Consider the following 24,841-nt stretch of genomic DNA (forward strand, 5'->3'; position numbering starts at 1 on the left):
ACGATGAGAAGTAAATGTGTGGCCCTTGGGTAGGGCAGTATTATTGTGTGTTGTGTATTATATTATAATGCCACTCCACTACTACTATGGTTTGTAATAATTATCGAACTTAGTTTGTAGGGTTTGAAACATCTAGTTTGTAAACTAAGTTATCGTAAGACTTCCGCTGTTTTTACTCTGGTATTGATATTTGAATAAATGTTGTAATACAGCAATGACCCTGTAATGTGATCCTGCTTGGAAATCGTGGATGATTCGGGGTTCCCCGAGGACACCCGACAGACTTCTTAAGTTACCATGAACATATGCCTACTTGTCAAAGGTCGTTGGACAGTGACAAGTGCATGTGGGTCCTATAATTTAGGAGGTTCTGCCACAGAATGGTATCAGAGCGATCGTTGCAAGGTTTTTGTTGTATTGTTTTACAAAAACTTCAAAATGATTTGGGATGACTAAATTTAACTTGGTAATTTATTCCAAATTGCTTCTGACTTATCTTATTTCTTTCTCACCAGTCCATATTTGATTAAAAAGGTTTTGTGTGGTGGAGTAGTAATCTTACTATGCCCTATATAAAAATAAATGTTGTTTATGTGTATCATAAACTTTGATGTTTTTGTTCGTAAGAACGATTCATGCATCATGATTAATTCACTTGTTACTTCCTTCACCTCTTAGTCTGGAGTTGAGTGGTGAGTCTAGTTTGAGTAATGTAATCCATCATGAGCTGCTCTTTAGACTTTGATCAGATGGTTTTACTTGAATTAAATTGGCTTCCTATAGTATGGCTCGTGCCAAGATGACACCCCGTAAGTCCACAGGACCTAAAGGAGTTCCTCATCACCAACTTGCCCCTAGAAATGATAGTGCTAGCAGTAGCAGTTCTAGGCCTGATCCCTAGGTAGAGATACAGAGGATTTCTATAGAGTTAGCACAAGCTACTAGAGATAGGGCTTTGGATGCTATACAGGTAGGAGAATTACAGGATCAATTGAGGCGTCTCACCACCGCATATAGGAACTGCGAAAGCATGTTAGTTCATACGGTGGAAGGAAGGAATGAAGCTTGGCACAGGGAAAATATAGCTAGAGCTAGAACTCATGAGTTAGAATTCTATGTAGAAGATTTAGAAGAACATAATACTTATCTACATGAGGAAGTTCATAGGCTTAGCAATCTGTTAAATCCAAATCATGAGCCCCAAGCTAATGCCATGGACCCCGGTGTCATCCTTGCCGATGATAACGAATCAGAAGAGGAAGAAGAAGAAGATCCTGAAGAATTAGTAATGATCAATGAAAGTGATGATGAAGGCGGTAATAATTCCGAAATGGATACCGAGCCTGAAGTTTGAAGTAATCATGAAAAGGAGTAGAGTTGTATAATAGTTAGTTATAGTTAAGTTATGTAGTTTTGTTTTGGTACTTACAGGTTCTGGTGTTTATATTAGTAAACCCTATGTAAATGTGTCTGGAGTAAGCTTTTGTGCAATTCAATAAAGGCTTGTGAATAAAGTTTGGTTTGTTATGAGCAGATGTGTCGTACGCGGGGTTCATATGTTCCTAAAACTTCACAAGATGAGGATGGTATTCCAGATCTGCCACCAGTTCCAACAAATCTGGCTGATGCTATAACCGCACTTGTCAATGTGACGGCTAAAAATTCCCATTTGCTTTATGAGATAGCTCTAAGTAATCAGAATTAGATGCAAGGAAACCGTGGTCGCCACCATAACAGATAGGAGGCTACATATGTTGATTTTACAGACACAAGACCACCAGTGTTCACCAAGGCAGATGAACCATTGGAGGCTGATGACTGGCTCCGAACCATGGAGCAGAAATTTGACCTTATTCCATACACGGAGTATCAGAAACCTGCGTTTGCCGCCCAGCAACTTAGAGGAGCAGCGAGTGCTTGGTGGGTGAACTTAGTGGCTATGCAACCAGCTGGTATTCCAATAACTTGGGCTGAGTTCTGTACTGCCTTCTGAGCCCATTATATCCCTGAAGGAGTGATGGCCATGAAGCTAGATGAATTCCTTGCTTTGAAGCAAGGAGATCAAACCGTGATGTAGTATATGGGAAGATTCAATCACCTGTCACAATATGCATCTAAATATGTCAATACTGATGTCAAGAAGAAGAGGTGGTTTATGAGAGGTTTGAATACCAAACTGCAAACAATGATGACAACTTGCACCAATGTCACTTATCATGAGGCCGTAAATATTACAATTGCTTTAGAGTCAAAGTATCGGCAGCATAAGGAGCTCAAAAAGAAAAAGAGTATGCCGTCCGGATCTTTTGGCGGAAATCAGAAGAGGCAGAGGGTGATTTATCATCCAGTACATCATAATCATCCTCCTTACCATCCGCCCTAGTCTCAAGCCGGGCAACAGTCAAATGTCCGTCCTGCTATAACCTATCCAAATTCATAGTCAACCAATGCTTTTGGTGGCAATGCTCCAATGTCGTAGGGACACAACTATCTGTGTTACAATTGTGGAAGGACTGGTCATTTCTCTAGGGAATGTCCATATCCTAGGCAGGCTAATCAAAATTATCAGAAAGCCCTTACCAATCAACAACAGGGTCAGGCACCAAACAAGAACCCCAATCAGATTACTCAGAAGGGCAAAGATGAGAGGAAGACAGGACGGGTGTTTTATATTCAAGCTGGAGAAATTCTGAAAGGGGAGCCAGTGATGATGGGTATGTTTCCTGTTGCCAATCACCCTGTAGTTATACTTTTTGATTCTAGCGCATCGCATTCATTCATCAATAGAACATTTGTCGTGAAGTATAAAATTTCAATTGGGGCAACAAAGAAAAGTTTCTTTATACAGTCGCCCGGGGGACGTCTGTGTACTAAGGAAATGGTATACTAGGTACCCATAAACCTGGGTGGGCATATTTTTCCCACTACCATGATTATCCTTAAGGATCAGGATATAGATGTAATCTTGAGAATGAATTGGATGTATCAGCATAAGGCTGTTATAGATGCTTTGAATAGGACATTAAGAGTAAGTTTGCCTGATAGTAATTCTTAACTTCTCATCCAACTTCCAACCCTAAGAAGATCAGTGGGCAAGGTCTGTGCAACTGCTGTCAAAGAGATTAGAGAGATTCTGATAGTATGTGAATTTCCGAATGTGTTTCTAGAAGATCTACCCGGTCTACCACCTGATAGGGATGTACAGTTTAACATAGAGTTACAACCTAGAACAGCTCCGATTTCTCAGAGGGCTTATAGGATGCCACCTAAGGAATTGGCCAAGTTGAAGACTTAGTTACAAGAATTGATTGAGAAGGGGCTTATCCAACCTAGTTCTTCACCTTGGGGATGTCCGGCAATATTTGTGAAAAAGAAAGATGAGACACTAAGGTTATGTGTTGACTATCGTCCGTTGAATGAAGTGACCATCAAGAATAAGTATCCCTTACCTCGGATAGATTTGCTTTTTGATCAATTGGCCGGAGCAAAAGTTTTCTCCAAGATAGATTTGAGGTCAGGATATCACCAAATTAAGATAAAGCCAGAAGATATTCCCAAAATGGCATTTACCACAAGATATGGATTATATGAATACTTGGTAATGTCTTTTGGATTGACAAATGCTCTAGCTCATTTCATGTATCTGATGAACTTAGTATTCATGCCTGAACTAGATAAGTTTGTAGTAGTGTTTATTGATGACATTTTAGTATATTCCAAGAATAAGAAAGAACATGCAGAACATCTCAGAATTGTTCTGGCCCACTTGAGAGAACATCAACTATATGCCAAGTTTAGCAAATGTCATTTCTGGCTTAAGGAAGTGCAATTTCTTGGACATGTCTTGTCAGCCGAAGGAGTTGCAGTTGATCCCAGCAAAGTGAAGGATGTGCTTGATTAGAAACCGCCAACCATAGTTCATCAAGTTCGAAGTTTTCTAGGATTGGCAGGGTATTACCGTCGGTTTATTCCAGATTTCTCTAAAATATCAAAGTCCATAACTGAATTGTTGAAAAACCAAGTCAAGTTTGTCTGGTCATCTAATTGTGAAGAGGCTTTCTAGACTTTGAAGAGATTGTTGACTACTGCACCAGTATTAGCCCAACCTGATATCGAAAAGCGGTTTGATGTTTATTGTGATGCTTCAGGTATTGGTATTGGATGTGTGTTGATGCAAGAAGGCCGAGTCATTGCCTATGCGTCCAGGCAACTTAAGCAACATGAAGAACACTATCTGACTCATGATCTGGAGTTAGCGGCTGTGGTTCATGCTTTGAAGATTTGGCGGCATTACCTGCTTGGTAATACGTGCCATATGTATACAGACCACAAGAGCTTAAAGTATATCTTTACCCAGTTAGAGTTGAACATGCGATAAAGAAGATGGTTAGAACTAATTAAGGATTATGATTTGGAAGTACATTATCACCCGGGTAAAGCAAATGTGGTTGCAGATGCCCTCAGTCGCAAAAGTTATTGCAATTGTCTGACAGTGAGAACAATAGGTTTAAATTTATGTCAAGAAATGGAGAAGTTGAATGTAGAAGTAATTCAACAAGGAAGTTTGACCAACATAATTGTTGAAGCCACTATTCGAGATCAAGTTATTGCTGCTCAGAAGGAAAACAAGGGTATAGCCCATATTAAGGAAAGAGTCAAGAAGGGAAAAGCGGAATGCTTTAGCATAGATAATGAAGATGTGTTATGGTTCAAGGATCGCCTAGTGGTACCAAAAGTTCCTGAGTTGCGGCAGTCGATTCTAGATGAAGCACATGCTACTAGGTTATCTATCCATCCGGGAAGCAACAAGATGTACCATGACTTGAAGCAAAGATTCTGGTGGACTAAAATGAAAATAGAGATTGCTAGATATATAGCAAAGTGTGATACTTGTCAAAAGGTGAAAGCTATACATTTGAGGTCTACTGGTGAATTACAACCATTACCTATTCCATCTTGAAAATGGGAGGACATAAGTATAGATTTTATTGTTGGTCTACCCAAGACATCAAAGGGATTTGATTCAGTATGGGTTATTGTAGATCGACTAACCAAATCAGTACATTTTCTTCCAGTTTAGAATACATATCCCACTATACGGTATGCCAAGATGTATTTAGAGCGAATTGTGAGTCTCCATGGAATACCTAAGACTATTGTGTCAGATAGGGGTACATAGTTTATCTCCAACTTTTGAAAACAATTGTATTCTTCATTGTGTACCAAACTTCTATATAGTACAGCTTATCATCCATAGACTGATGGACAGACTGAAAGAGTCAATCAAGTACTTGAAGATATGTTAAGGTGTTGTGTCCTTAACTATTCCAATAAGTGGGATGAATGCTTACCTTTGGCCGAGTTCTCATACAACAATAGTTATCGGGAAAGCATTAGAATGGCTCCATTTGAAGCACTCTATGGTCGTAGGTGCAGAACATCGTTGAGTTGGTCTGAGCCTGGAGAAAGAAGATTCTTTGGGGTTGACCTTGTAAAAGAAACAGAAGACAAGGTTAGGCAAATACAGAGTAATTTGAAGATAGCTCAATCCCACCAAAAGAGTTATGCGGATAGAAGATAGAGACCATTGGTATTTACCAAAGGAGATTTTGTATATCTGAAAGTATCACCAATGAAGGGAGTTACCTGTTTTGGTGTTAAAGGAAAGTTAGCACCTTGATATATTGGACCATATCAAATTTTGGAAAGGTATGGAAAAGTGGCATATCGCTTGAAATTACCTGAACATCTCGCAGCTGTGCATGATGTGTTCCATGTTTCTCAATTGAAGAAGTGTCTCTGAGTGCCTGAACGGAATGTTGAAGTTGAAGGAGTGGAACTAGAACCGGATTTGACTTATTCTGAATATCCTATCTGAGTGTTAGATCAGAAAGATCATATTACTCGAAGACGAACAATTAAGTTCTATAAAATACAATGGAATCAACATTCAGAAGAGGAAGCTACTTGGGAATCAGAAGATTACTTGTTAGAAAAGTTTCCAGAGTTTCTAGCGTCAATATAGAATAGAGTAATGTTGTTGAGCTCGGTTGATACAAATTGTGTTTTGTAAAGGAACCTCAGCTGTTTTATGGACAAGTTTTGGATGTTTTTGGACTAACACATTCCTTTTTCCATTACTTACTCTATGGCTTTGAATCTTGGGGCGAGATTTCTTTTAGGGGGAAGGATTGTAACACCTCGGGTGTTTAAATACTAAAACCTGACATGTCATCATACGCATTGCAAAGCAATTGGCAATTGTTGAAAACTTTGAGATGCATACACTAAAACAATTTTATATTTATGTGGTATGTGTTGAATTGTATTGTTTGACTCAAGTTCAAAGTTTGTTTGGATTTTGAATTTTTCGAGAAAACCCCGATTTTCAGCATTTAAATCCTACCTTGAAAATCCATTTCAAAATCTAAGCATATTTTGGGGTTGAGCCCAAAAGCAAAAGTGTAGAGCTTGTCAAGTTATACAAAGTTTGTTTTTGGAGTTTTTCAAGTTGTTTAGAAAATTTTTGAGTAATTCAAAAAGGCGTAATTCATTAAATTTCCCTATTCAAATTCAAAAGTTTATTTCAAAATCTAGACCAAATTAGGAGATGGTTATAAAAGAAAAGTTGTAGAACTTTTGATTTTGAACAACTTTTGTTTTTGGAGATTTTTGAGCTGTTATGAAAATTTAGGAGTAATTTGAGTTTCTAACTGGATGACAATTCTGTAATTAAGTGGAACAGTACTCGCCGCTCAAGCTACACCGTTGGCGACCTTCTTCGGCGTTCCAGGCGCGTCGTGGCCGTCCTTGGCATCGCGCTGGCACGAAAACGGCTCCATCGTGGCTTCCTTGAGCTTCTGAGTCGCGTTATAAGAACCGAGACGCCATTGTCGTCGTTTTTCTTCCTCCTCTATTTTTCCCGTCACCACTACCACAGCTCCGTCGAGCTCTCGCCGTCGACCTAGCGCCGTTGCCATCTCGGCAAAGCCCATCCTAGCTTTGCCTATTCCTTGCGCACCCAGCCAATCAACCTTGGTCGCCTGTATTCGTCGAGAACTTGCTGTGCGCGCTCTTCTTCCTCGCGGTCGGCAACATCTCCGTCGTGGCTGCTCCGTCGTGGCCAACACTCTACGGTGAGCTTCTGACCTCGGGAAGCATTGTTTCAGCTTTTTTGTGATGCCGTGGTGCTTTGTGCCCGGTTGATTGACCATTTTGTCCACCATAGTCGTTGAAACATCACCGTCGTCGTTGCGTGCTCCGCCATGGTTGATGTGAACATTGACCAGCGCCTCCGTTGATCATCCAGCTCGGCTCTTAGCTCTAACTCGTTCGGGGTGAGCTGCTGGTGCTTCCTGAGCCATCCGTTTTAGCTTTACAGGTCTCACATCACCGGCGTAGTGCAGCAGCGCCGTCGTGGCCACCATGGTCGGCGTAGTGCTCAGTTCAGTCCGTAATTGGCCGCGTTAGTGCCATAAATCGATGCGCTGTGACGTAGTGATCATGTTAGTACCCTCGTCGTCGCTGTTGGTCTCACCGGCGGCGAGAATTCGCCGGTCAGCACGCATGCCGCCGTGGTCAACGTCGGAGGTTAGGGATGACAGATGGGGTCGGGTTGTCAGTGACTCAACGTTCAAATGGAATTTTTTCTATTTTCAGATTTGAATGAATAGTGATGTAAATTGTTATTTTTGTGTAGATTTATTTAGAGCTCCAAAAATTATGAAAATTTTTGTGTGACCTCCCTATGGTGTATATTATTTAAGAAAAATATGAAATAATGTTTTTCAGTACTTTTTGAGTGTGATAAAAATTGCTCAATTAATTAATAAATGGATTTCCATGATTTTTCTAGGCTTATTTAATTGTCCAAAAATTATGAAATTTGTTTTGCCACTTAATTATCATGTAATAAACATATACTAAAATTTTGAGCTCAATCAAAATAAGTTGATTTATTTCATAATTTTGAATTAAATAATTAATTCATAAAAACAAATAGTAACCTTTAATGATTTAGGTTTTGTTTGAAATTTTGGATTGAGTGATGACCTTGGGTCATTAGTTGGTAATGATCCTTGGCAATTGATGTAAGTAATACGAAAAAGATTTGGTTAGTTTGACTTGCAACTGTACCGCGAAGGAAAGTTGTATTCAAATTCTTAATTTTTGCATCCATCATCGAGCATCATGTTTCGTATTCCGCATCATGTTAAACATGGCATTGTTACTACGTGTAGTGAATGAAGGTGAACACGTGATAGTTAATCAAGTTGTTGAGGAGGTTAATCCGTCTGTTGAGGTCGGATCGAATACTTGTGAAACGTCGCAGGAGCCGGACTTTTCCGTCAATGAAGGCAAGCCCCGGATGCATACAAACCTACCTTATGTTTTACAAATTAATTTCGCTTTTGCTTTCTGTTACCGCATCAAGTGATTAGGAGTTAAGTAAGAACCTAATTGGTGCATTACCACCCTTGTTATTCCATATTTACCATATTACCAGTTTTAAATTCGTATATGCCTAGTTTTGCTTAGCTATGCTTAGAACGATGAAAGTCAGGTGATTAACTGTCACCTGCAAGTTTTAAATGGAACCTTGGTTACTTATGTTATCATGTGATATGGGGATGTGGAGTAATAAATCTAGACCGGACGGACTCGGTGTGTGTGAGCCACAAAACATGGAGGTCTTGTGAGCGGGTTCTTTCCGCCTGTGTCGATTAAGGCACATCCGTTGTTGAACTGTGTGCGGTGAGACTTTGTAGTACTAACCACGTACTCTGGTAAGCCTTAACTTGGCGATTCTATTACGAGAATGGCTACTCGCGCACTAGGAGTGGAGAGATAGCGGGAATAGCGTGTACCCACGTGGCAATGGGCTGGATTGGTGGAGTACTGTATTCTCGGGTGGCGCGGACCCGTTCTTGTTTTAGAGGATCAGAGAGTAGGTTGGTATATGTAGGTCAGGGACCTGCATATGTCGTGTGGTCTGGAATTCCCAGCTGGGTTTAATCGTTTCGAATCGTCGTTGCTCCTCGGTTATGGAGACTCACTTCTCTGTTCATCATCGTAGTACTAATAACTGGAACTCGAATAAGGCTTGTGAAGGTATTGGATATGAAGTTTCATGATCTCAACACGGATCGTGTCAGCTTTGTATATGATTTTATGAAGTTTTCTATATAAAGAATTTTGTTAAAGAGCTTTTACGCAAAAGTACCGTGATTATTGTTAAAGCTATACCTTGAATCCCTGAGCCTGCATTCCTAAGTTTATCAGTTAATATTTCGGTTAAGTCTTGTTGAGTACTTTTGTACTCAGGGTTCGTTGACCCTTATTGCAGGTGAGCCTCATGAGCAAATCTGTTTTGGATCGTGCTGCATGACAGTTGTTCCTTGTGATGACGATGAGAAGTAAATGTGTGGCCCTTGGGCAGGGCAGTATTATTGTGTGTTGTGTATTATATTATAATGCCACTCCACTACTACTACTGTTTGTAATAATTATCGAACTTAGTTTGTAGGGTTTGAAACATCTGGTTTGTAAACTAAGTTATCGTAAGACTTCTGCTGTTTTTACTCTGGTATTGATATTTGAATAAATGTTATAATACGGCAATGACCCTGTAATGTGATCCTGCTCGAAAATCGTGGATGATTCGGGGTTCCCCGAGAACACCCAACAGACTTCTTAAGTTACCAGGAACATATGCCCATTTGTCAAAGGTCGTTGGACAGTGACAAGTGCATGTGGGTCCTATAATTTAGGAGGTTCTGCCACAGAACCTACACACCCGAGTTTAATTTTACCCGCTTGACACGGGTGCTCATATTTTTCTGGATTTATTCCAGGATTTAACGGTGCTATTCTTTTCAGTGGTAGGCGACGTGTCCGTCAACAGCGAGGCGCCTGTGGTGACTTCGTCAATTTCGAGATTTGCCGGTTCAACTCAGTTCTTCGGAGGTGCTCATAGGGGTAGGGTGTACGTGCGTGCGTTCATAGAGGTAAGTGTGCCCTCGTGTATGTGAGCAGCTGCGTCTGTAACTAGGTCTCGCAAAAAAAAGTGTTGCGCACACTTAGTTCAACATCAAGCACACACAACAGTGGTTCTAGATACTACATCTTGTGGTCCATGCCACCACCCACAAGCTAGTTATTATGACACTCTACTCCCAGTCAGAAGAGGGCACAAGAGGGTGTAAGAGTAGCCATAGACCAGCATTTGCACACCTGCAACCACAACTTAATGGAAGCAACGTGAGTACGGGGTTGTACTCCTCATGGATTACCAAACATAATACACAAGGAATATGTATTTGAGCTATAGCAAGATGAACAAGTCGGTTTGCATAAAAGCTTTTGTGCATGAAGTCCAATGCATAGGACTCATCTTAACTACTCTAGGTTTAATATGAACAATGACATCTATAACTTGAGGGGTGAGCTCGATCTTCCACGAGTTCATCAACATGGTAAATCTACATGACAGAAGCAACAAAGAGCTTATTCATAACCGAAAGCGTGACATTTTGAAAGGATTAAGCAACGTCTTGCAAGAGGTGTATACAGTGGCGGACCCAGGATATGAGACAAGGTAGTCCTAGTAAAAAAATTCATGTGTAATACTATAAAATTCAAACAAAAAGTTCGGCAAACATAGCTATAAATTAACCAAATTATGATAATACATTTAAAAGGTTGGAAACTTACATAAATACTCCCTCCATACTGGTAAAGAAAGTCGTTTAGGACATGATTTAGCATACCAAGGAGTGATTAATTAAGAGGTATTTTTCTCTGTTTCCCTTATTAAATAGGGTTGCGGGTATTGCCTATCCAACAAACTTTCGTAGTTGGACTGGTAAGCGCGCTGCAGCCCGAGGCAGGAGGTCCCCAGTTTGATCCCTCTCAGGCTCGTTATTATTTTGAAGAGCTCATGGATTTGCGGTGTCTTCGGCCTAGGCTGAGACGAGAGTGACCGGGAAAGCCGAAAGGAGAGCGTTTGGGCCTTTCTGAAGAGTAGTAATAGAATTTTAGGCCAAATTTATAGATAGTCCTGGGCCTACCTAGACTGCCCACGGGGTGTATATCTTTTCCCATACAAGAACAAGTACATCGTCCATACAACCTGTCAGTCCTTGGATAACTCATTACCTCAACCTTCTCCATATTTGGCTAAGTCATCCAATGAATGGTCGTAAAGCACACGAGTACTAGCATCTTACTAGCTACCCCTCATCAGACACCTAAATCTGTCTGATTACCCGGTCAAAACATAATACTCAGCTTGTCATACATGACATGTGGAAAGTACAAGTAGTGCTCAATCAACACTAATAATCTTGGTCAAGTTTTATTCTAATTTTATGACCGGTGCCTGCATTTGATTACCAGCATTCTCCAACTAAACCCTGTCTCAGAGCTGTTACGTTACGTGGGGCCCATCTAGATTTTCCTCCTTTTCTCTAATTAACTTGGTGATTTCTAACATTTGAGAGAGAACTTTGTGGCTTCTTTTATCTTTGTTTTATCATCAAGACAAATACTTTCGAACAAAAAGACATGCTCAAAAAAAAGGTAGCAGGAATTCACATATCTCAGCTGGGCTCCATGCAAATGCAAACTAAAAATTGGCAAGCGCAGGATGTACAGATCAGAGTTACTGCCGGGCAGCCTATACATTCTACTGTATACATCACCACTACGTCACATTACAAACATAATGCTGCTACATTCTTGCAATGCAAATACAACTAGCTAGTAGAGTGTGAATGGTGAGTCAGTCACTTGACTGCGTAACCATTGCCTCGATCCGTCCGTCCTTGTCGTAGGCCTCCACGATCTTCTTGGCATACCCGGGGATGTGCTGCTCAGCTCTCTGTTTTCCCCATGCCCGCCTAACATGGAGGTAATTCCGAATGGTGTGATAATCCAGAGAGTAGCGTGCGAACTCCAGACCCTTGGGCCCAACCTAAAACAGCATATCGTACAATACAATCTGGTCATTTATTCGTGTTCAGTTAACATTACAAATCTCATGCCATCCCTCCCCTGCAGACGACCAAGAACACTAACCAGGTTCAGCAGGAAGGCCAGAATGTCGCCGACAAATCTAGGAGCTGGTTTTGAAGGGCCTTTCCCTGTAGATCCATTTGATTATTTACATGAATGTAAGCCAAACAGACCATTCTTACTAGTTTTATTCCAATGTAAAGTACTATTTCATAGGCATGATTAGGGAAGGTACCCAATTTTGCCGCATCGTCAGCTTTCACTGTCTCCATAACAAACGGTTGCCTGGAGCCCTGAAACAAACAGACACACAACACCCTTGTCAATCTCGTAGTACTACTGGTCTACGGCATGCCTCCGAAGAAAGTTGTGCCAGCTCTATAGCTGCGGATGCATGCGTACGCTGCTAATTGTAGGTGTGCTCTCCAGAAGGCCATCTACCAGGCTGAGCATCTCCCGTCCACGATCGTTCCTGAAGGGATAGAGTTCCAGTGATGCTCACCAGCTACTGCTTACAGTATAATTGCACAATCCTACTCGCTCTACCTGACTGTAATGTACTGAGGATGCTGTGTCATGGAGACCCCAGAATATTTCGGTACTCCCATATACCCCACCACCAAATCCTGCAGAGATTTAACCAAACAACATAAGTGACTCTGAGCTGCTTCTCTGCTCCAAGAGAACAGACTGTGAAGATATATAGCAAGATAAGAGGAAAGCAGCTGATCAGAAGTAACAAGTAAAAGAATAAAGAGCTAATTTCTCACAACAAATGCTATCTGAATATGAAGATTGAAGAGGCGCCCAGGTAACTCAAGGTCAAGAGAATTAGTTCAGCTATGCTAGTGCCTAATAATAAGAGCAATGCATTCTGCATCATGCAACATATGGTGATCCAGTCTAGTGTTTCAGGATTATTCTAGCTTTTCTAAATGATACGTGATCCAACAATTTCTATTTCTGTAGATGAGCAAAAGGAATAACAACTTCTATCTACAAAAACCAGATGATTCTCAGAAAGAGAGTTTCTATTCAAAACAAGAGACCCTATTTGAAGTCAAAATGTTGGAAACCTTACCGCCAAGCCATTTGTATAGTCAAAGCAACTGCAGTTGGTATAAGCAAATCATTAGCTCACCTGTGAACGGCCAATTAAAAGTTTTGGAAAAGAAAATGATAACTCATTGGTATACTGAATAGAGAATACCTATAGCATGATGGTGCAATAACATCTACCAGGTCGTTTGCTGGCAGGCAAAAATAGGGAACCTGCTTTGAATTAGGCCCTGAATTAAATAGTCCATTGTGGAAGACACAAAGCTTCAGAATTATAGGCAAACAAATATTTACCTCTTCAATGTGCCCATCTAAATGCTTTAGGTGCACCTGTAAATATTCTCAGTTATACAATACGATCATAATCGGCACCCGGATGTAGTGAAAAATGAGCAAGGGTCTTCACATCTGATTCGACGGGTGCGAAGGGTAAAGAAGCTAGGCGAACCAACTAGGATCCGTTTAGGCAGTTGGAATGTAGGGTCGCTTACAGGTAAGTTAAGAGAATTAGTTGATACCGCGACTAGGAGACGTGTAAATATATTATGCGTTCAAGAGACTAAATGGAAGGGTCAGAAGGCGAAGGAGGTGGACAATACAGGTTTCAAGCTTTGGTACACAGGGACAGTTGCGAATAGAAATGGAGTAGGAGTTTTGATTGATAAGAGCCTCAAGAATAGTGTGGTGGGAGTGAGAAGGCAAGGAGATAGGATTATCTTAGTCAAACTTGTCATTGGTGATATGGTCTTGAACGTAATTAGTGCGTATGCCCCCCAAGTAGGCCTCGACGAGAATGCTAAGAGACAGTTCTGGGAAGACTTAGATGGCCTGATTAGAGCTGTACCCAGTAGTGAGAAGCTTTTTATAGGAGAAGATCTTAATGGGCACGTAGGTACTACAAGCGTAGATTTCGAGGCAGTTCATGGAGGTTTTGGGTATGGTAGTAGGAATCAGGAGGGGAGGAAGTTCTAGACTTCGCGGTAGCTTTTGACCTGATGATAGCCAACACTTTCTTTAGAAAGAGAGAATCTCATCTAGTGACCTTCAGTAGCGGACAACACTCTAGCCAGATTGACTTTGTCCTCACAAGAAGAAAGGACAAACGAGCATGCTTGGGTTGCAAGGTGATACCAGGGGAGTGTGTTGTTTCTCAACATAAGCTTTTGGTGGCAGACTTTCGTTTTTAGGTGCGTGCTCGTAGGGATAAACAAGCTAAGATTGAAAGAACAAAATGGTGGAAACTAAAAGAAAAGACGTCAGAGGTATTCAGGGAAAGGGTTATCAAAGAGGGCTCTTGGAAGGAAGAAGAAGAAATAAATAACATGTGGGAGAAGATGGCAACCAACATTCGGAAGGTAGCCTCAGAGGTGTGTGGAGTAACCAAAGGAAGCGGAGGCGAGGCTAAAGATACTTGGTGGTGGAACGAGGAAGTCCAAAGGGCTATTAAGGAGAAGAAAGAGTGTTATAGACGCTTGTACCATGACAGGAGTGTGGACAACATAGAGAAGTACAAGGTGACAAAGAAGACTGCAAAGCGAGCTGTAAGTGTAGCAAAGGGTAGAGCGTACGAGGATCTTTACCAACGTTTGAGTACGAAGAAAGGAGAGAAGGACATTTATAGGATGGCTAGAGTTCGTGAGAGAAAGACAAGGGACTTCAACCAAGTTAAGTGCATTAAGGATGAAAGGGAGCATCTCTTGGTGAAGGAGGATGAGATCCGATATCGATGGCAAGAGTATTTTGACAAATTGTTCAATTGTGAGAATACGGACACAACCTTTCAGTTGGATGACTCTTTTGATGACACCAATAGGCGTTTTGTGTGGAGAATCCAAGAATCTGAGATCAGAGAGGCGTTGAAAAGGATGAAAGGAGGTAAGGCGATGGGACCGAATGGTATCCCAATCGAGGTGTGGAGATGTCTCGGGGACATAGCTATAGTATGGCTAACCAAGTTGTTCAACCATATTTTTCGATCGAACAAGATGCCTGATGAGTGAAGGAGAAGTATATTGGTACCGATCTACAAGAATAAAGGGGATATTCAAAGTTGTACTAATTATCGGAGAATTAAGTTGATGAGTCATACTATGAAGCTATGGGAGAGAGTTATCGAGTATCGCTTGAGAGCAATAACGCGGGTCTCTATGAACCAATTTGGTTTCATGCCCGGAAGATCAACCATGGAAGCCATTTTCTTAATAAGACAAGTTATGGAACGGTATAGGGAGAAGAAGAATGACCTACATGTGGTTTTTATTGACTTGGAAAAGGCTTATGATAAAATACCAAGGAATGTTATGTGGTGGGCTTTGGACAAATATAAAGTCCCAACGAAATACGTCGGGCTCATTAAGGACATGTACAACAATGTTATGACTAGAGTTCGAACAAGTGATGGAGACACGGATGACTTCCCAATTAGGATAGGACTACATCAAGGGTCAGCTTTGAGCCCTTATTTGTTTGCCTTAGTAATGGATGAGGTCACAAGGGAACATCCCTTGGTGTATGCTTTTCGCGGACGATGTAGTGCTAGTTGATGAAAGCCGAACAGGAGTGAATCAGAAACTGGAGTTATGACGGAAGACTTTGGAGTCCAAAGGTTTTAGACTCAGTAGAACTAAAACTAAGTATATGAGATGTGACTTCGGCACTACTATTCGGGAGGAGGAAGATATTAGTTTGGAAGGTTAAGTAGTGCCTAGGAAGGATACATTTCGATATTTAGGATCAATGCTACAGAGAGAAGGGGATATTGATGAAAATGTTAGCCATAGAATCAAAGCAGGGTGGATGAAGTGGCGGCAAGCATCTGGTTTCCTATGTGATAAAAGGGTACCACAGAAGCTAAAAGACAAGTTTTATAGGACGGCGATTAGACCTGCTATGTTGTATGGTGCAGAATGTTGGCCTACGAAAAGACGACATGTTCAACAGATAAGTGTCGCGGAAATGCGTATGCTGCGTTGGATTTGCGGTCATACAAGAAGGGATCGAGTTCGGAACGATGATATACGTGATAGATTAGGGGTAGCACCAATTGAAGAGAAGCTTGTCCAACACCGATTGAGATGGTTTGGACATGTCCAACGGAGACCTCCAGAGGCACCGGTGTGTAGTGGAATCCTAGGCCAGGATAGTAACGTGAAGAGAGGCAGAGGAAGACCGAAGTTGACTTGGGTAGAGGCAATAAAAGGAGACTTGAAAGGATGGAATATACCCAAAGACTTAGCCTTAGATAGGAGTGCTTGGAAGACAGCTATTCACGTGCCTGAACCTTGATTGCTTCTGCTGGGTTTCAACTCTAGCCTACCCCAACTTGTTTGGGACTTAAAGGCTTTGTTGTTGTTGTTGTTGTTGTATACAATACGATCATACATTAAAAAATTCTAAAGGAAAAGCATGGCAATTCTGTGAATGCCATGTGTTCTTGTGTTGATCCTAAAACTGCTTCTTGAGCTGTTGATATGGAAAAGTAAACTGCATTCCTATCCTATTGATTTTCCATACATGAAACTACCAAAGTGGGGAAAAGAATGTATGCAGCTAACTATTTCAATGCCATACCTTGTAGTCTTGCATAAATTCATAATGCATAACAGTTTCTGGCTCAGTGCTTGCCGCTTTCAAGAATTTATCAAGCCCTTCACGCGTACCATTGTCAACTAAAAAAAATCACAGTATGTCAGAGTTACAATATATCTTCCATGACAGAAATGTAAAGATCGACTGGTTTGAGAGGAGAAATGGAAATTACCACAGTTTGTGCCAAGCACATAAAGCTTTTCCAAACCAAGGTACTTTTCTACAGATCTCAAAGCTGTAGTTCAAACAATAACTTTAACAACTTTGACATTTGATAGAACATCACCAATAGAAATGGAAGAAAGGCCAGGTAAAGGAAAACACCTTGCACTTGACAGCCCACACCGCAGAAAAGAAGCCGCTTTACACCAGCTGCCTGCCAAAGGAAACCGTGAAACTCTCTGGACTATAAACTGGTCACTATAATGCTTTCACTATAGAATGTGCCTTGTTATGGTTGGAGTGATGATTGGAATGGGCTTTGGAACCCACTGGAATGTGGAGTCAAACGGGGCTTCTCCAAATTGAATAGGCTAACAGAATTACTCTTGCCCAAGCAACAAATTCAAATTTAAATGAACTACTTCTAATTATCTTGAATTGGGAAATGAGAACAAATATCTGGACCAAGTAACCCTAAATTAATGTCAGGACAGCTGATGTTCTCTCAGAGATCTGCTGCCATGACCCATTATTACTTCTATATGTTATAAGAAGGGGAAGGGGGCATGGTGCTATAGCTTGCATCAAGAATAAGGGGGAATGGGAAGAAAGTATAGTGTTAAAAGGAACGATTTACCTCAACTAAGGCAAGTGTATTGAGATTTGGTGATAATGTTGGCTTCACACCTTTGGCTGCAATTACTTCATCTGGTGTCCTACAAGAGCATGGCTACCGAGATTAAATGTTACTTCCATTCTAGAAAGCAAGGGACATGATGATTAGCATGAATAATTCATGGATGGACTAATAACAAAAGTTTAAGCTCAAAATAGTTGCAGAAAGTCTGGAACTGCAAATATATATCCAGTCAAGGAGTGTTATACACAAGCCATAAAGAAAAATTCTGAAAGCCATCAGTTTCACAATACCTGGCCAAAACAGGCCTTGGAGCAAGCCTGTCGTTAGGATCACTGCAGAAGGGATAAAAAAAATTATTTGAATCCACGTGATAATGCTTGTGCATTGCACTGAGAAAGAATGATGTGGCATTTGATTCTTGTTTGGGTGCCTTTGTACACAAACCACAGCATCGACCAGATTTGCTTTCAGCATCTCAACTGCGATTGTTGTCACTATTCCGGTCCACTGAGCTCCTGTTGCATGTAAGACACATATATGTTACAGGGTACAGAACATAAGTTGCCAGGATACAGTTTTGTCTAACAAAGGTTTGTCGAGTATATCAAGATAGTGTAGGAAATAAGATGCAACACTCGAGATGTATGTGGTATCGGTTTGTTAAGACAGGCCAGTGAGCAAGACTGTGGTATATTGCATATGTGTGCTTCCTTAGAAGGATGCAGGCGGCTGTTGAAGGATAAGAAGAACTTGTAAAAGGTAAGTTGGTACCTTGAACAGGTTCAGTCTTCCTGGCATACAAGAGTTGGTCATAGACTCCAAAGTACATTTCATCCATGCCTTCCTTCCGGCCTCTCCCGTGGACTTGTGGTTCAAGATCCTAAATATAGTGAGCAGAGTGTTATTATTTTTAAATTTGTGTCAACTTTTTTTAGGGAAAAGGGGAGTTCCCCGCTTTTATTTTGTTGAAACAAAGCGTACAGTTTGTGTCAAGCATTACTACTCCCTCCGTTCCAAATTATAGTTCACTTTAGCTTTATTCTAAATCAAAACTTCTTTTGCTTGACTTGACCTCAGTTTTTATAGAAAATATACATATTCTCATCTACAACTACAAGTTCAAATAAATGTACTATCAAGACATATTTTATGGAGAATTTAATGAAGTCATTTTGATATTGTAGATGTTTTCTATGAACTTGATCAAAGTTAGAAAAGTTGAAGTACAATTTTGGACGGAGAGAGTAATTGCGTGCAGCCCATTGCTTGATCAAACGATTAGGAGAGCTATTTTATTTCCATTTAGCAAACTGTTTGAGCTGTTACAGGTAGGTGATGTTACGATGAAGGAGGTGACCTCGACACGGGACATGCCGTCTCCCAGGAAGCCGCAGGCAGTCTTGACATGCGCAACATAGTATGTGTCGCAGAGCCCACAACGGCTTGGGTCGCCATATAAGCAGAGATAGGAACAAACAACAAAGTAAGCATCGCATCACATAATCACACCAACAAACAAAGGAATGCACAGCACAGCACATACCTGCAGTGGTCCTTGGCAGGGTAGACGGCGCCAGGAGGGATGGGCTTGGATTTCTGCCTCCAGTCCTCCCTGAGCGCCTTGGCCCTGACCTTGAGCGTTCTCTTGGACTTGGAGGACGAGGAGAAGGCGAGGGAGGATCGGCGGGGTCTGGGAGACGAGGGCGAGGGCGAGGAGGCGTGGAAGCAAAGGGAGAGGCAGGTGGAGGCCATGGTGGCGGAGCTCGGCTCACCTCACCGGTGATAAGACGGAGGACTGGAGGAGGATCGAGTGGAGATGGAGGAGCCATGCCTTGGGCCTTTAAGACAAACTAATTTTACTGGGCCACCGCATAAATTTCGGCCCATCTCCACGCTTTGAGGAAAGTTTGGAGCCTTGGAGGACTCTTTGCCTTGCAAAATGGAACGGAGACGAATGCATCTTCAACGAAAATGCATATGCCACTCAACGAGCTCCATCCGTGCATGCATAGTATGCTGCAATCCAAGCAGAGGATTGTGGGGAGGGAGCAACCGATCATATATGCAAACTCATCTCAGCTGTGATGTGAAACCACAACTCTACACCAAGACTGAAGAACAAAAACATTCCCAGCCAAATGCTACATTTTCATTTCGTTCAATAATCCAATCCAAAAAAATACCAAGAGAAAAGTGTCCATCCCAATTCATCCCCCAGGCATGTAAAAAACATACTGCACTAAGTTAGCTACCAGAAACCCCAGTTAAACAGCAACTCCACCATTCCAGATTGATGCATTTCCTATCCTCAGGAGTCAGGACTACACCTGGAATCTATCAATATACCTCTTCCTCAACATCATTCAAACGGCATGGTGTCCCAGTAAACAGACTGGTTTAAACCATCTCAAGACCACCAATCAAGTGATTCATGCTCACAAATGACTCAATATGCATGCAAATTGTCCAGATTGAGGGTACACAAAGCAAACAAATCCCAAAATAAAGCAGCTGTTCATTCATGTAACTAACACAGGGTAAGTTCACAAACATCCATAATACACAGTTGCTAAACATACCTTTTGCAGGTAAGCCATTAACCATATCAACACAACACTAGTAAAACAGATTTAGCATGCCTTTTGCAGGTAAGCCCTATAACTGAAGCAAGGATTAGTGACAACAACAGAAATGTGAGCACCTTTTGATACTCTCAAGTCTAGAATTTAACTAGTTAGAGGGTGCAAACTAGGGCAAAACTAAACCAATGTATCATGTATGGTTATTATCCCCAAAAAAAATCCTGGCCTACACTATCATCCAAAAAGTCCAGTAAGCCTTCGCCACATTGATGCCACACTGCCTCAGAACCAGCATCAGCTTGCACTCAACTCCCCATCAATTCCATAATCTCCCCATCAATTCCATAATCGATGCTCAGCTCACGCATGGGTGGGATGGTCTCCATGGCAAAAACCATCAGGTGAGGGAATGACTCGTCCTCATTGCCACGCAATACAAACTGAAGAAACACATTAGGGGTGCAGCTGTGGCTAATGTAGCAGGCCACATTCCTCTTATGTGACACGTCAAGAACATAACCTGGCCCTGCCAACTTGGTAAACTGGCGTCTCTTCATGTTTGGTTCAACAGCCGAGGCATCTCCCCACTCCCTCCATCGCTCTGGAAACCTCCTTGGATCGATGATGCTGCGACCCTCCATCAACGCACTGCCTGGCTGATCATCCATAACAACCACATGCCCAGTGTACTCACACACAAAAGCTCCCGGCTGTATCAAGTCAAGCGCCCTGACACCCCAGCCTGTCTCATTGGAGCGGAACACCTCCAGCCGGTGCTTCATCCCTCGCTGCGTCACGCGGTTCACGCAGGTCACGGGGCACCCACACAGAGCACCGCATTCATACACCACCGGCCTTCCCATCACCAGAGTCTCATCCTCAGTATACAGTGGCCCCCCGCCGTTCTTCCTCTCACATCTGCACTTGGAGCCACAGCCCGTCGCGCAGTGGCAGCCCCTGTGCTGCTTGACTGGCTCGTGCGCTGGCGGCACTGGAAACTCAGGGTGGACAATGTACTCAAATAGCAGGGGAGACCTGTCGTCGTCCAGCTTGTTGCAGACAGGGACGCGAAGGACCTCCGCCCCCTTGGAGAGGTCGAGGGAGATGTACCTTGGCGGGCGGATTCTGGCGTCCATGGACTCCTTAAGCAGCTTGGCGGTGTGCCAGGTCTTGCTGGCTAGGTCGTCCTGGCCGGGGAGACGCACAAGCTTGAACTTGCAGACGTCGTGGCCGGACTTGCCGGGGCCGAAGGTGGAGCTAATGACCCTGTACAGGCCGTCGTAGACATAGACCTTGCGGTGGGGACCATGGTCGATGTCGTGGCCCCGGATGACGCGCACCTCCACGCCGTAGAGGTAGCTGTTGTGGAGCGCCAGGTTGCCGCGCTCAAGCGTCTGGTTGGCGTGGTGGTCGAGGCGGTGGCGCTGGCGGCCGCCGCTGCCGGTGTAGACGAGGACGTCGCCGGTGTCCTCGTCGTCAAGGTATCCTCCGGAGGAGACGATGCTGGTGGCGACGGGGTGGCCCTCGTCGAGGAGGCTGGCGGGGATGTAGCCGATGCCGGCCTGAGGCGCGGTGTGGAGGCCGACGACGCAGATCTCGGCGCGGTAGTAGAAGGCGTCGCCGACGAGGACGCCGGGGATGTCGCCGACGATGCGGACATCGCGGTGGAGCCAGTGGCCGGCGGCGAGCATCTGGCTGGAGGCGCGGAGGTCATGGCGGTTGCGGAGGCCGCTAGAGGTCTCCTGGCGCTGGTAGGAGCTGCGGAGCGCCTCGAAGGTGAGACGCGCGCGGCGGACGAGGGCGCGGTAGCGGAGATGGTCCGCCGGGCTGAGGTGCGTGGCGCGCACCACCTCAGTGGCGGCGCGCGCGCGCTTCTTGGAGCTGGAGGGATTGGATCCGCTGCCTGCGCCTGGTTCTTGCGGCAGCCGCACCTGCAGCTCCTGCTGAGGGGGGAGAGAAGGAGGCGGAGGAGGGACCCGTGCAAGAGGTGCGGCGGAGGAGGAGGAAGAGGGGGGCCGGAGACTGGCGGCGAGGGCTTCGAGGCGGAGCTGGGATTGGCGAAGGCAGCGAGCGAAGAAGGGATCGTCGTCGGGGGAAGGAGCAAGCTCCCGGTGGAGAACGTCGCAGAGCTCCGGGGTGAGCGCGAGCATCAGCGCCGACCGTGCTGCGACGGGGACGGGGGTTTGCGCAGGGATTGGGCCGTCGGGGTCGGGTTTGGGGGTGATGGGAAATTGCGAGAGGAGATGATCGATCTGCACCGGCGGCGGAGGAGGAGGAGGAGAAGAGGACCCCATTGCCGAGGGCCGGCTGGCCGCCTGGTCCCCTTTCCCCTTTCTTCTCCGTCTCTCTCTCTCCGGTCAGGTGTTGCTGGTGTCCGAGCGGCGTGAGCGCCGCGGGCCTGTGGGTGCCTGTCTGGTCTGGATGCGGCTGGGTGGAGTGGTCGACACTGCACACAATGACACAACTCGCAGTCGTAAGCACGGCCCGCTCCGGACTTATCAGCCGGCCAACACGCTTTTTTTTCACCATAAACCAGCACTAACTAAGCTTATCAGTTTAGAACCAACGAACAGGTCGGATATTTGCAATTCCCAAAATGTCGAAAGAGAATCAGTGGTAGCAAAAAAAAAAAAAAAAAAAAAGTAACGTTTGGTTAGCATAGGAGGGCTTCTTCGTGCTGATATTTGCAATTCCGTAGAATTTCGAAAGAGAATCAGTGCTAGCAAAAAAAAATAAGGTAATGTTTGGTTAGCACAGGAGTCTAAGAATCCATATAAAAAAAGAGTCCGTCTATGTTTTGCCCCCATCCAACACCTGATTTTTTTAGCATGCACTGTTCATCTTCTAGCTTCGGCCACCGGCATTGTTCATTTTCTACCTCCAGCCGATTGTCGCAGCCCGCCGCCCTTGGTACTATTCATCTTCTTCCTTAGCACATATCACATATCATAGATCACAAGTTATAAATCACAAGAAATAATTTTTTTCTATAGAAGGACAAGGACAAAATTTAGGGAGAGGCTCCGTGGGGTATTAACCCCTATACCCTTACTGCTAGATTTGGGCCGACCCGGATCAGGAGGTTTGGCCCACTAGATGACGACGCGCGGTCCGGCCAATCTGTTCGGAATCCCGCGCAAGGAATCAAGACAGATTTGGAGGTCAAGCAAGATCCTAGTCGGTTAGAATATGAATCCTTATCCGGTCACCTATGGCAATTATAACTAGCTAGGATTACTTTCCAGATCTGTAATTTTGCCCCCCGGACTATATAAGGCGGGCAGGGGACCCCTCTAAAAAAACATCTCTCATTGACATACAACAATACAATCAGATGCAGGACGCAGGTATTACGCTTTTACGGCGGCCGAACCTAGATAAAATCTTGTGTCTGTCTTGCGTCACCATCTTGTTTGTAGCTTGCACATCTGTCTACCGATAATCTACTACCTTGGACATATCCCTAGGTAGACTGCGGACCATATTTCGTCGACAGTGGCGTGCCAAGTAGGGGGTATGCGTACTGCTCTCCAGGCGAACAAGATGGTCATCATCCTCGGTTCCATGGCTACGCCGAACGGCCTCACGTTCACCATCGCTCAGATCACGTGGACCACTGGCTCCAACAACTTCATCGCCATGACCCCGGAGGAGGTGTGGGTTCAATCTACGCCGACCACTGCTTCACCTGCATCGGCTATAGCTCCGACCACAGTGGATCTGGCTCTGACCACGGTGGATCTGGGTCCGACCATGCCAGCATCGTCTTCAGCCACGCCAACAACCCGTCGCCCGCTTCCTCGCTACAAAAGGAGGCAGATCGACAACACCGACTTGCTCGACTCTATCGATCGGGTCGGCACCAAACTTGCCGAAACCCTGGCTCTGGTAAGTTCGATTCAAAGTCAACCTATTACAACCCACAACAGATCTACCCGACCAGCTCAGGCCAGTCGTCCTGCACGACTTGGTATGGATCTCGTGGTCACATCTACTCCTGAAGGGCGCTCCGTTCGTCACCGGCCAGCCCCTGCGACGGGTCTCTGGCTCTCCGAGTATGAAACTTCAATGGAGAACCACCAGGCCCAGCCCTATGGCCTGCGCAACTTCGTCAACATGATTCGGATTGAGGATTATCAAGAAGGATCGGTCCACACAGTTCAAGAGGGTGGCTCAAGCTCCTCGTCCGGCATCGCATCTAATGCCTCCGTTCACACCGAGCTCCAGCATCATGACGATGAAGGCGTTGCATATGATCTGGATATCCCAGACCACACCCCAGGATTCCCGCGATTCCCATCCTTCCCACTAAGGCGAGGAGACTTGATCAATGTTGTCAGTAATGACGAACCACCGGCAGTTGGCGAAACAGAACAAGAAAGGCTAGCACGCGAAGCACGCAATATTGACCGGTTTAATCACCGACAAATCGAAGCCAAGGCAGAAGAGGAGGCCCGACGCATAAGGGTCTAGCCTTTGACAGGGTGGGGGATAAGCAGGTCTTTAGGACTCCAAGTGCCAACGTAGTTGTTGTTATAGCGACAATACAACGACTACCCAATACCCCGGAAACACAGGCAGTTCGTGATGATATACAAGCTTACCTGACGGCTGCTATGGCCCAGACCGCAGAGATTGTAAATCAAGCCCAGGCTCCATCCGACTCAGTCGAATCAAGCCACAACCGCCAGTACTCAAGTCACTCATAGCCACCCAACCAACGTGGCTCGCGCAACAATGACCCATCAGACAACCGTCAAGGTGGAAACGGTGGCCATGATGGTGGTCGGGACGA

General features: G+C 44.1%; 2 protein-coding genes across 3 annotated transcripts; both read right to left on the reverse strand.

Moving 5' to 3' along the window:
* Positions 1–11,605: 11,605 nt before the first annotated feature.
* On the reverse strand, positions 11,606–19,576 carry LOC136477082 (7-hydroxymethyl chlorophyll a reductase, chloroplastic-like). Of its 2 annotated transcripts, XM_066475099.1 has the most exons (17): positions 19,008–19,341; positions 18,822–18,906; positions 18,236–18,344; positions 17,895–17,979; positions 17,755–17,796; positions 17,462–17,540; positions 16,987–17,038; positions 16,835–16,897; positions 16,645–16,742; positions 13,369–13,404; positions 13,226–13,287; positions 13,097–13,124; positions 12,562–12,641; positions 12,418–12,487; positions 12,251–12,308; positions 12,079–12,143; positions 11,606–11,974 (listed from the first exon to the last, which is right to left on the reverse strand). In XM_066475099.1, exons 1-17 carry the CDS (start codon positions 19,214–19,216, stop codon positions 11,783–11,785), a joined length of 1,413 nt encoding a protein of 470 aa, XP_066331196.1. In that variant the 5' UTR covers positions 19,217–19,341; the 3' UTR covers positions 11,606–11,782. The 2 variants fall into 2 exon arrangements, with proteins under 2 accessions (XP_066331196.1, XP_066331197.1); XM_066475100.1 differs by lacking the exon at positions 16,835–16,897 and having other exon boundaries at positions 19,008–19,576.
* Positions 19,577–19,942: 366 nt separating this feature from the next.
* LOC136477080 (histone-lysine N-methyltransferase family member SUVH9-like) lies at positions 19,943–22,554 on the reverse strand. Its single transcript, XM_066475098.1, has one exon. It carries the CDS (start codon positions 22,338–22,340, stop codon positions 20,352–20,354), a length of 1,989 nt encoding a protein of 662 aa, XP_066331195.1. The 5' UTR covers positions 22,341–22,554; the 3' UTR covers positions 19,943–20,351.
* Positions 22,555–24,841: the final 2,287 nt, after the last annotated feature.

Source organism: Miscanthus floridulus, chromosome 8 (genome assembly GCF_019320115.1).
Source record: "Miscanthus floridulus cultivar M001 chromosome 8, ASM1932011v1, whole genome shotgun sequence".
Lineage (NCBI taxonomy): Eukaryota > Viridiplantae > Streptophyta > Magnoliopsida > Poales > Poaceae > Miscanthus > Miscanthus floridulus.

Bases quoted from the DNA above. Each gene is read 5' to 3' on its own strand.
- LOC136477080 (XM_066475098.1), bottom strand. From the start codon at position 22,340: ATGGGGTCCTCTTCTCCTCCTCCTCCTCCGCCGCCGGTGCAGATCGAT.
- LOC136477082 (XM_066475099.1), bottom strand. From the start codon at position 19,216: ATGGCCTCCACCTGCCTCTCCCTTTGCTTCCACGCCTCCTCGCCCTCG. The intron at 13,125-13,225 runs GTATTCTCTATT...TACCAACTGCAG, and splicing joins ATTGCACCATCATGCTATAG to TTGCTTTGACTATACAAATG. The intron at 12,309-12,417 runs GTACGCATGCAT...TGTTTGTTTCAG, and splicing joins GCACACCTACAATTAGCAGC to GGCTCCAGGCAACCGTTTGT.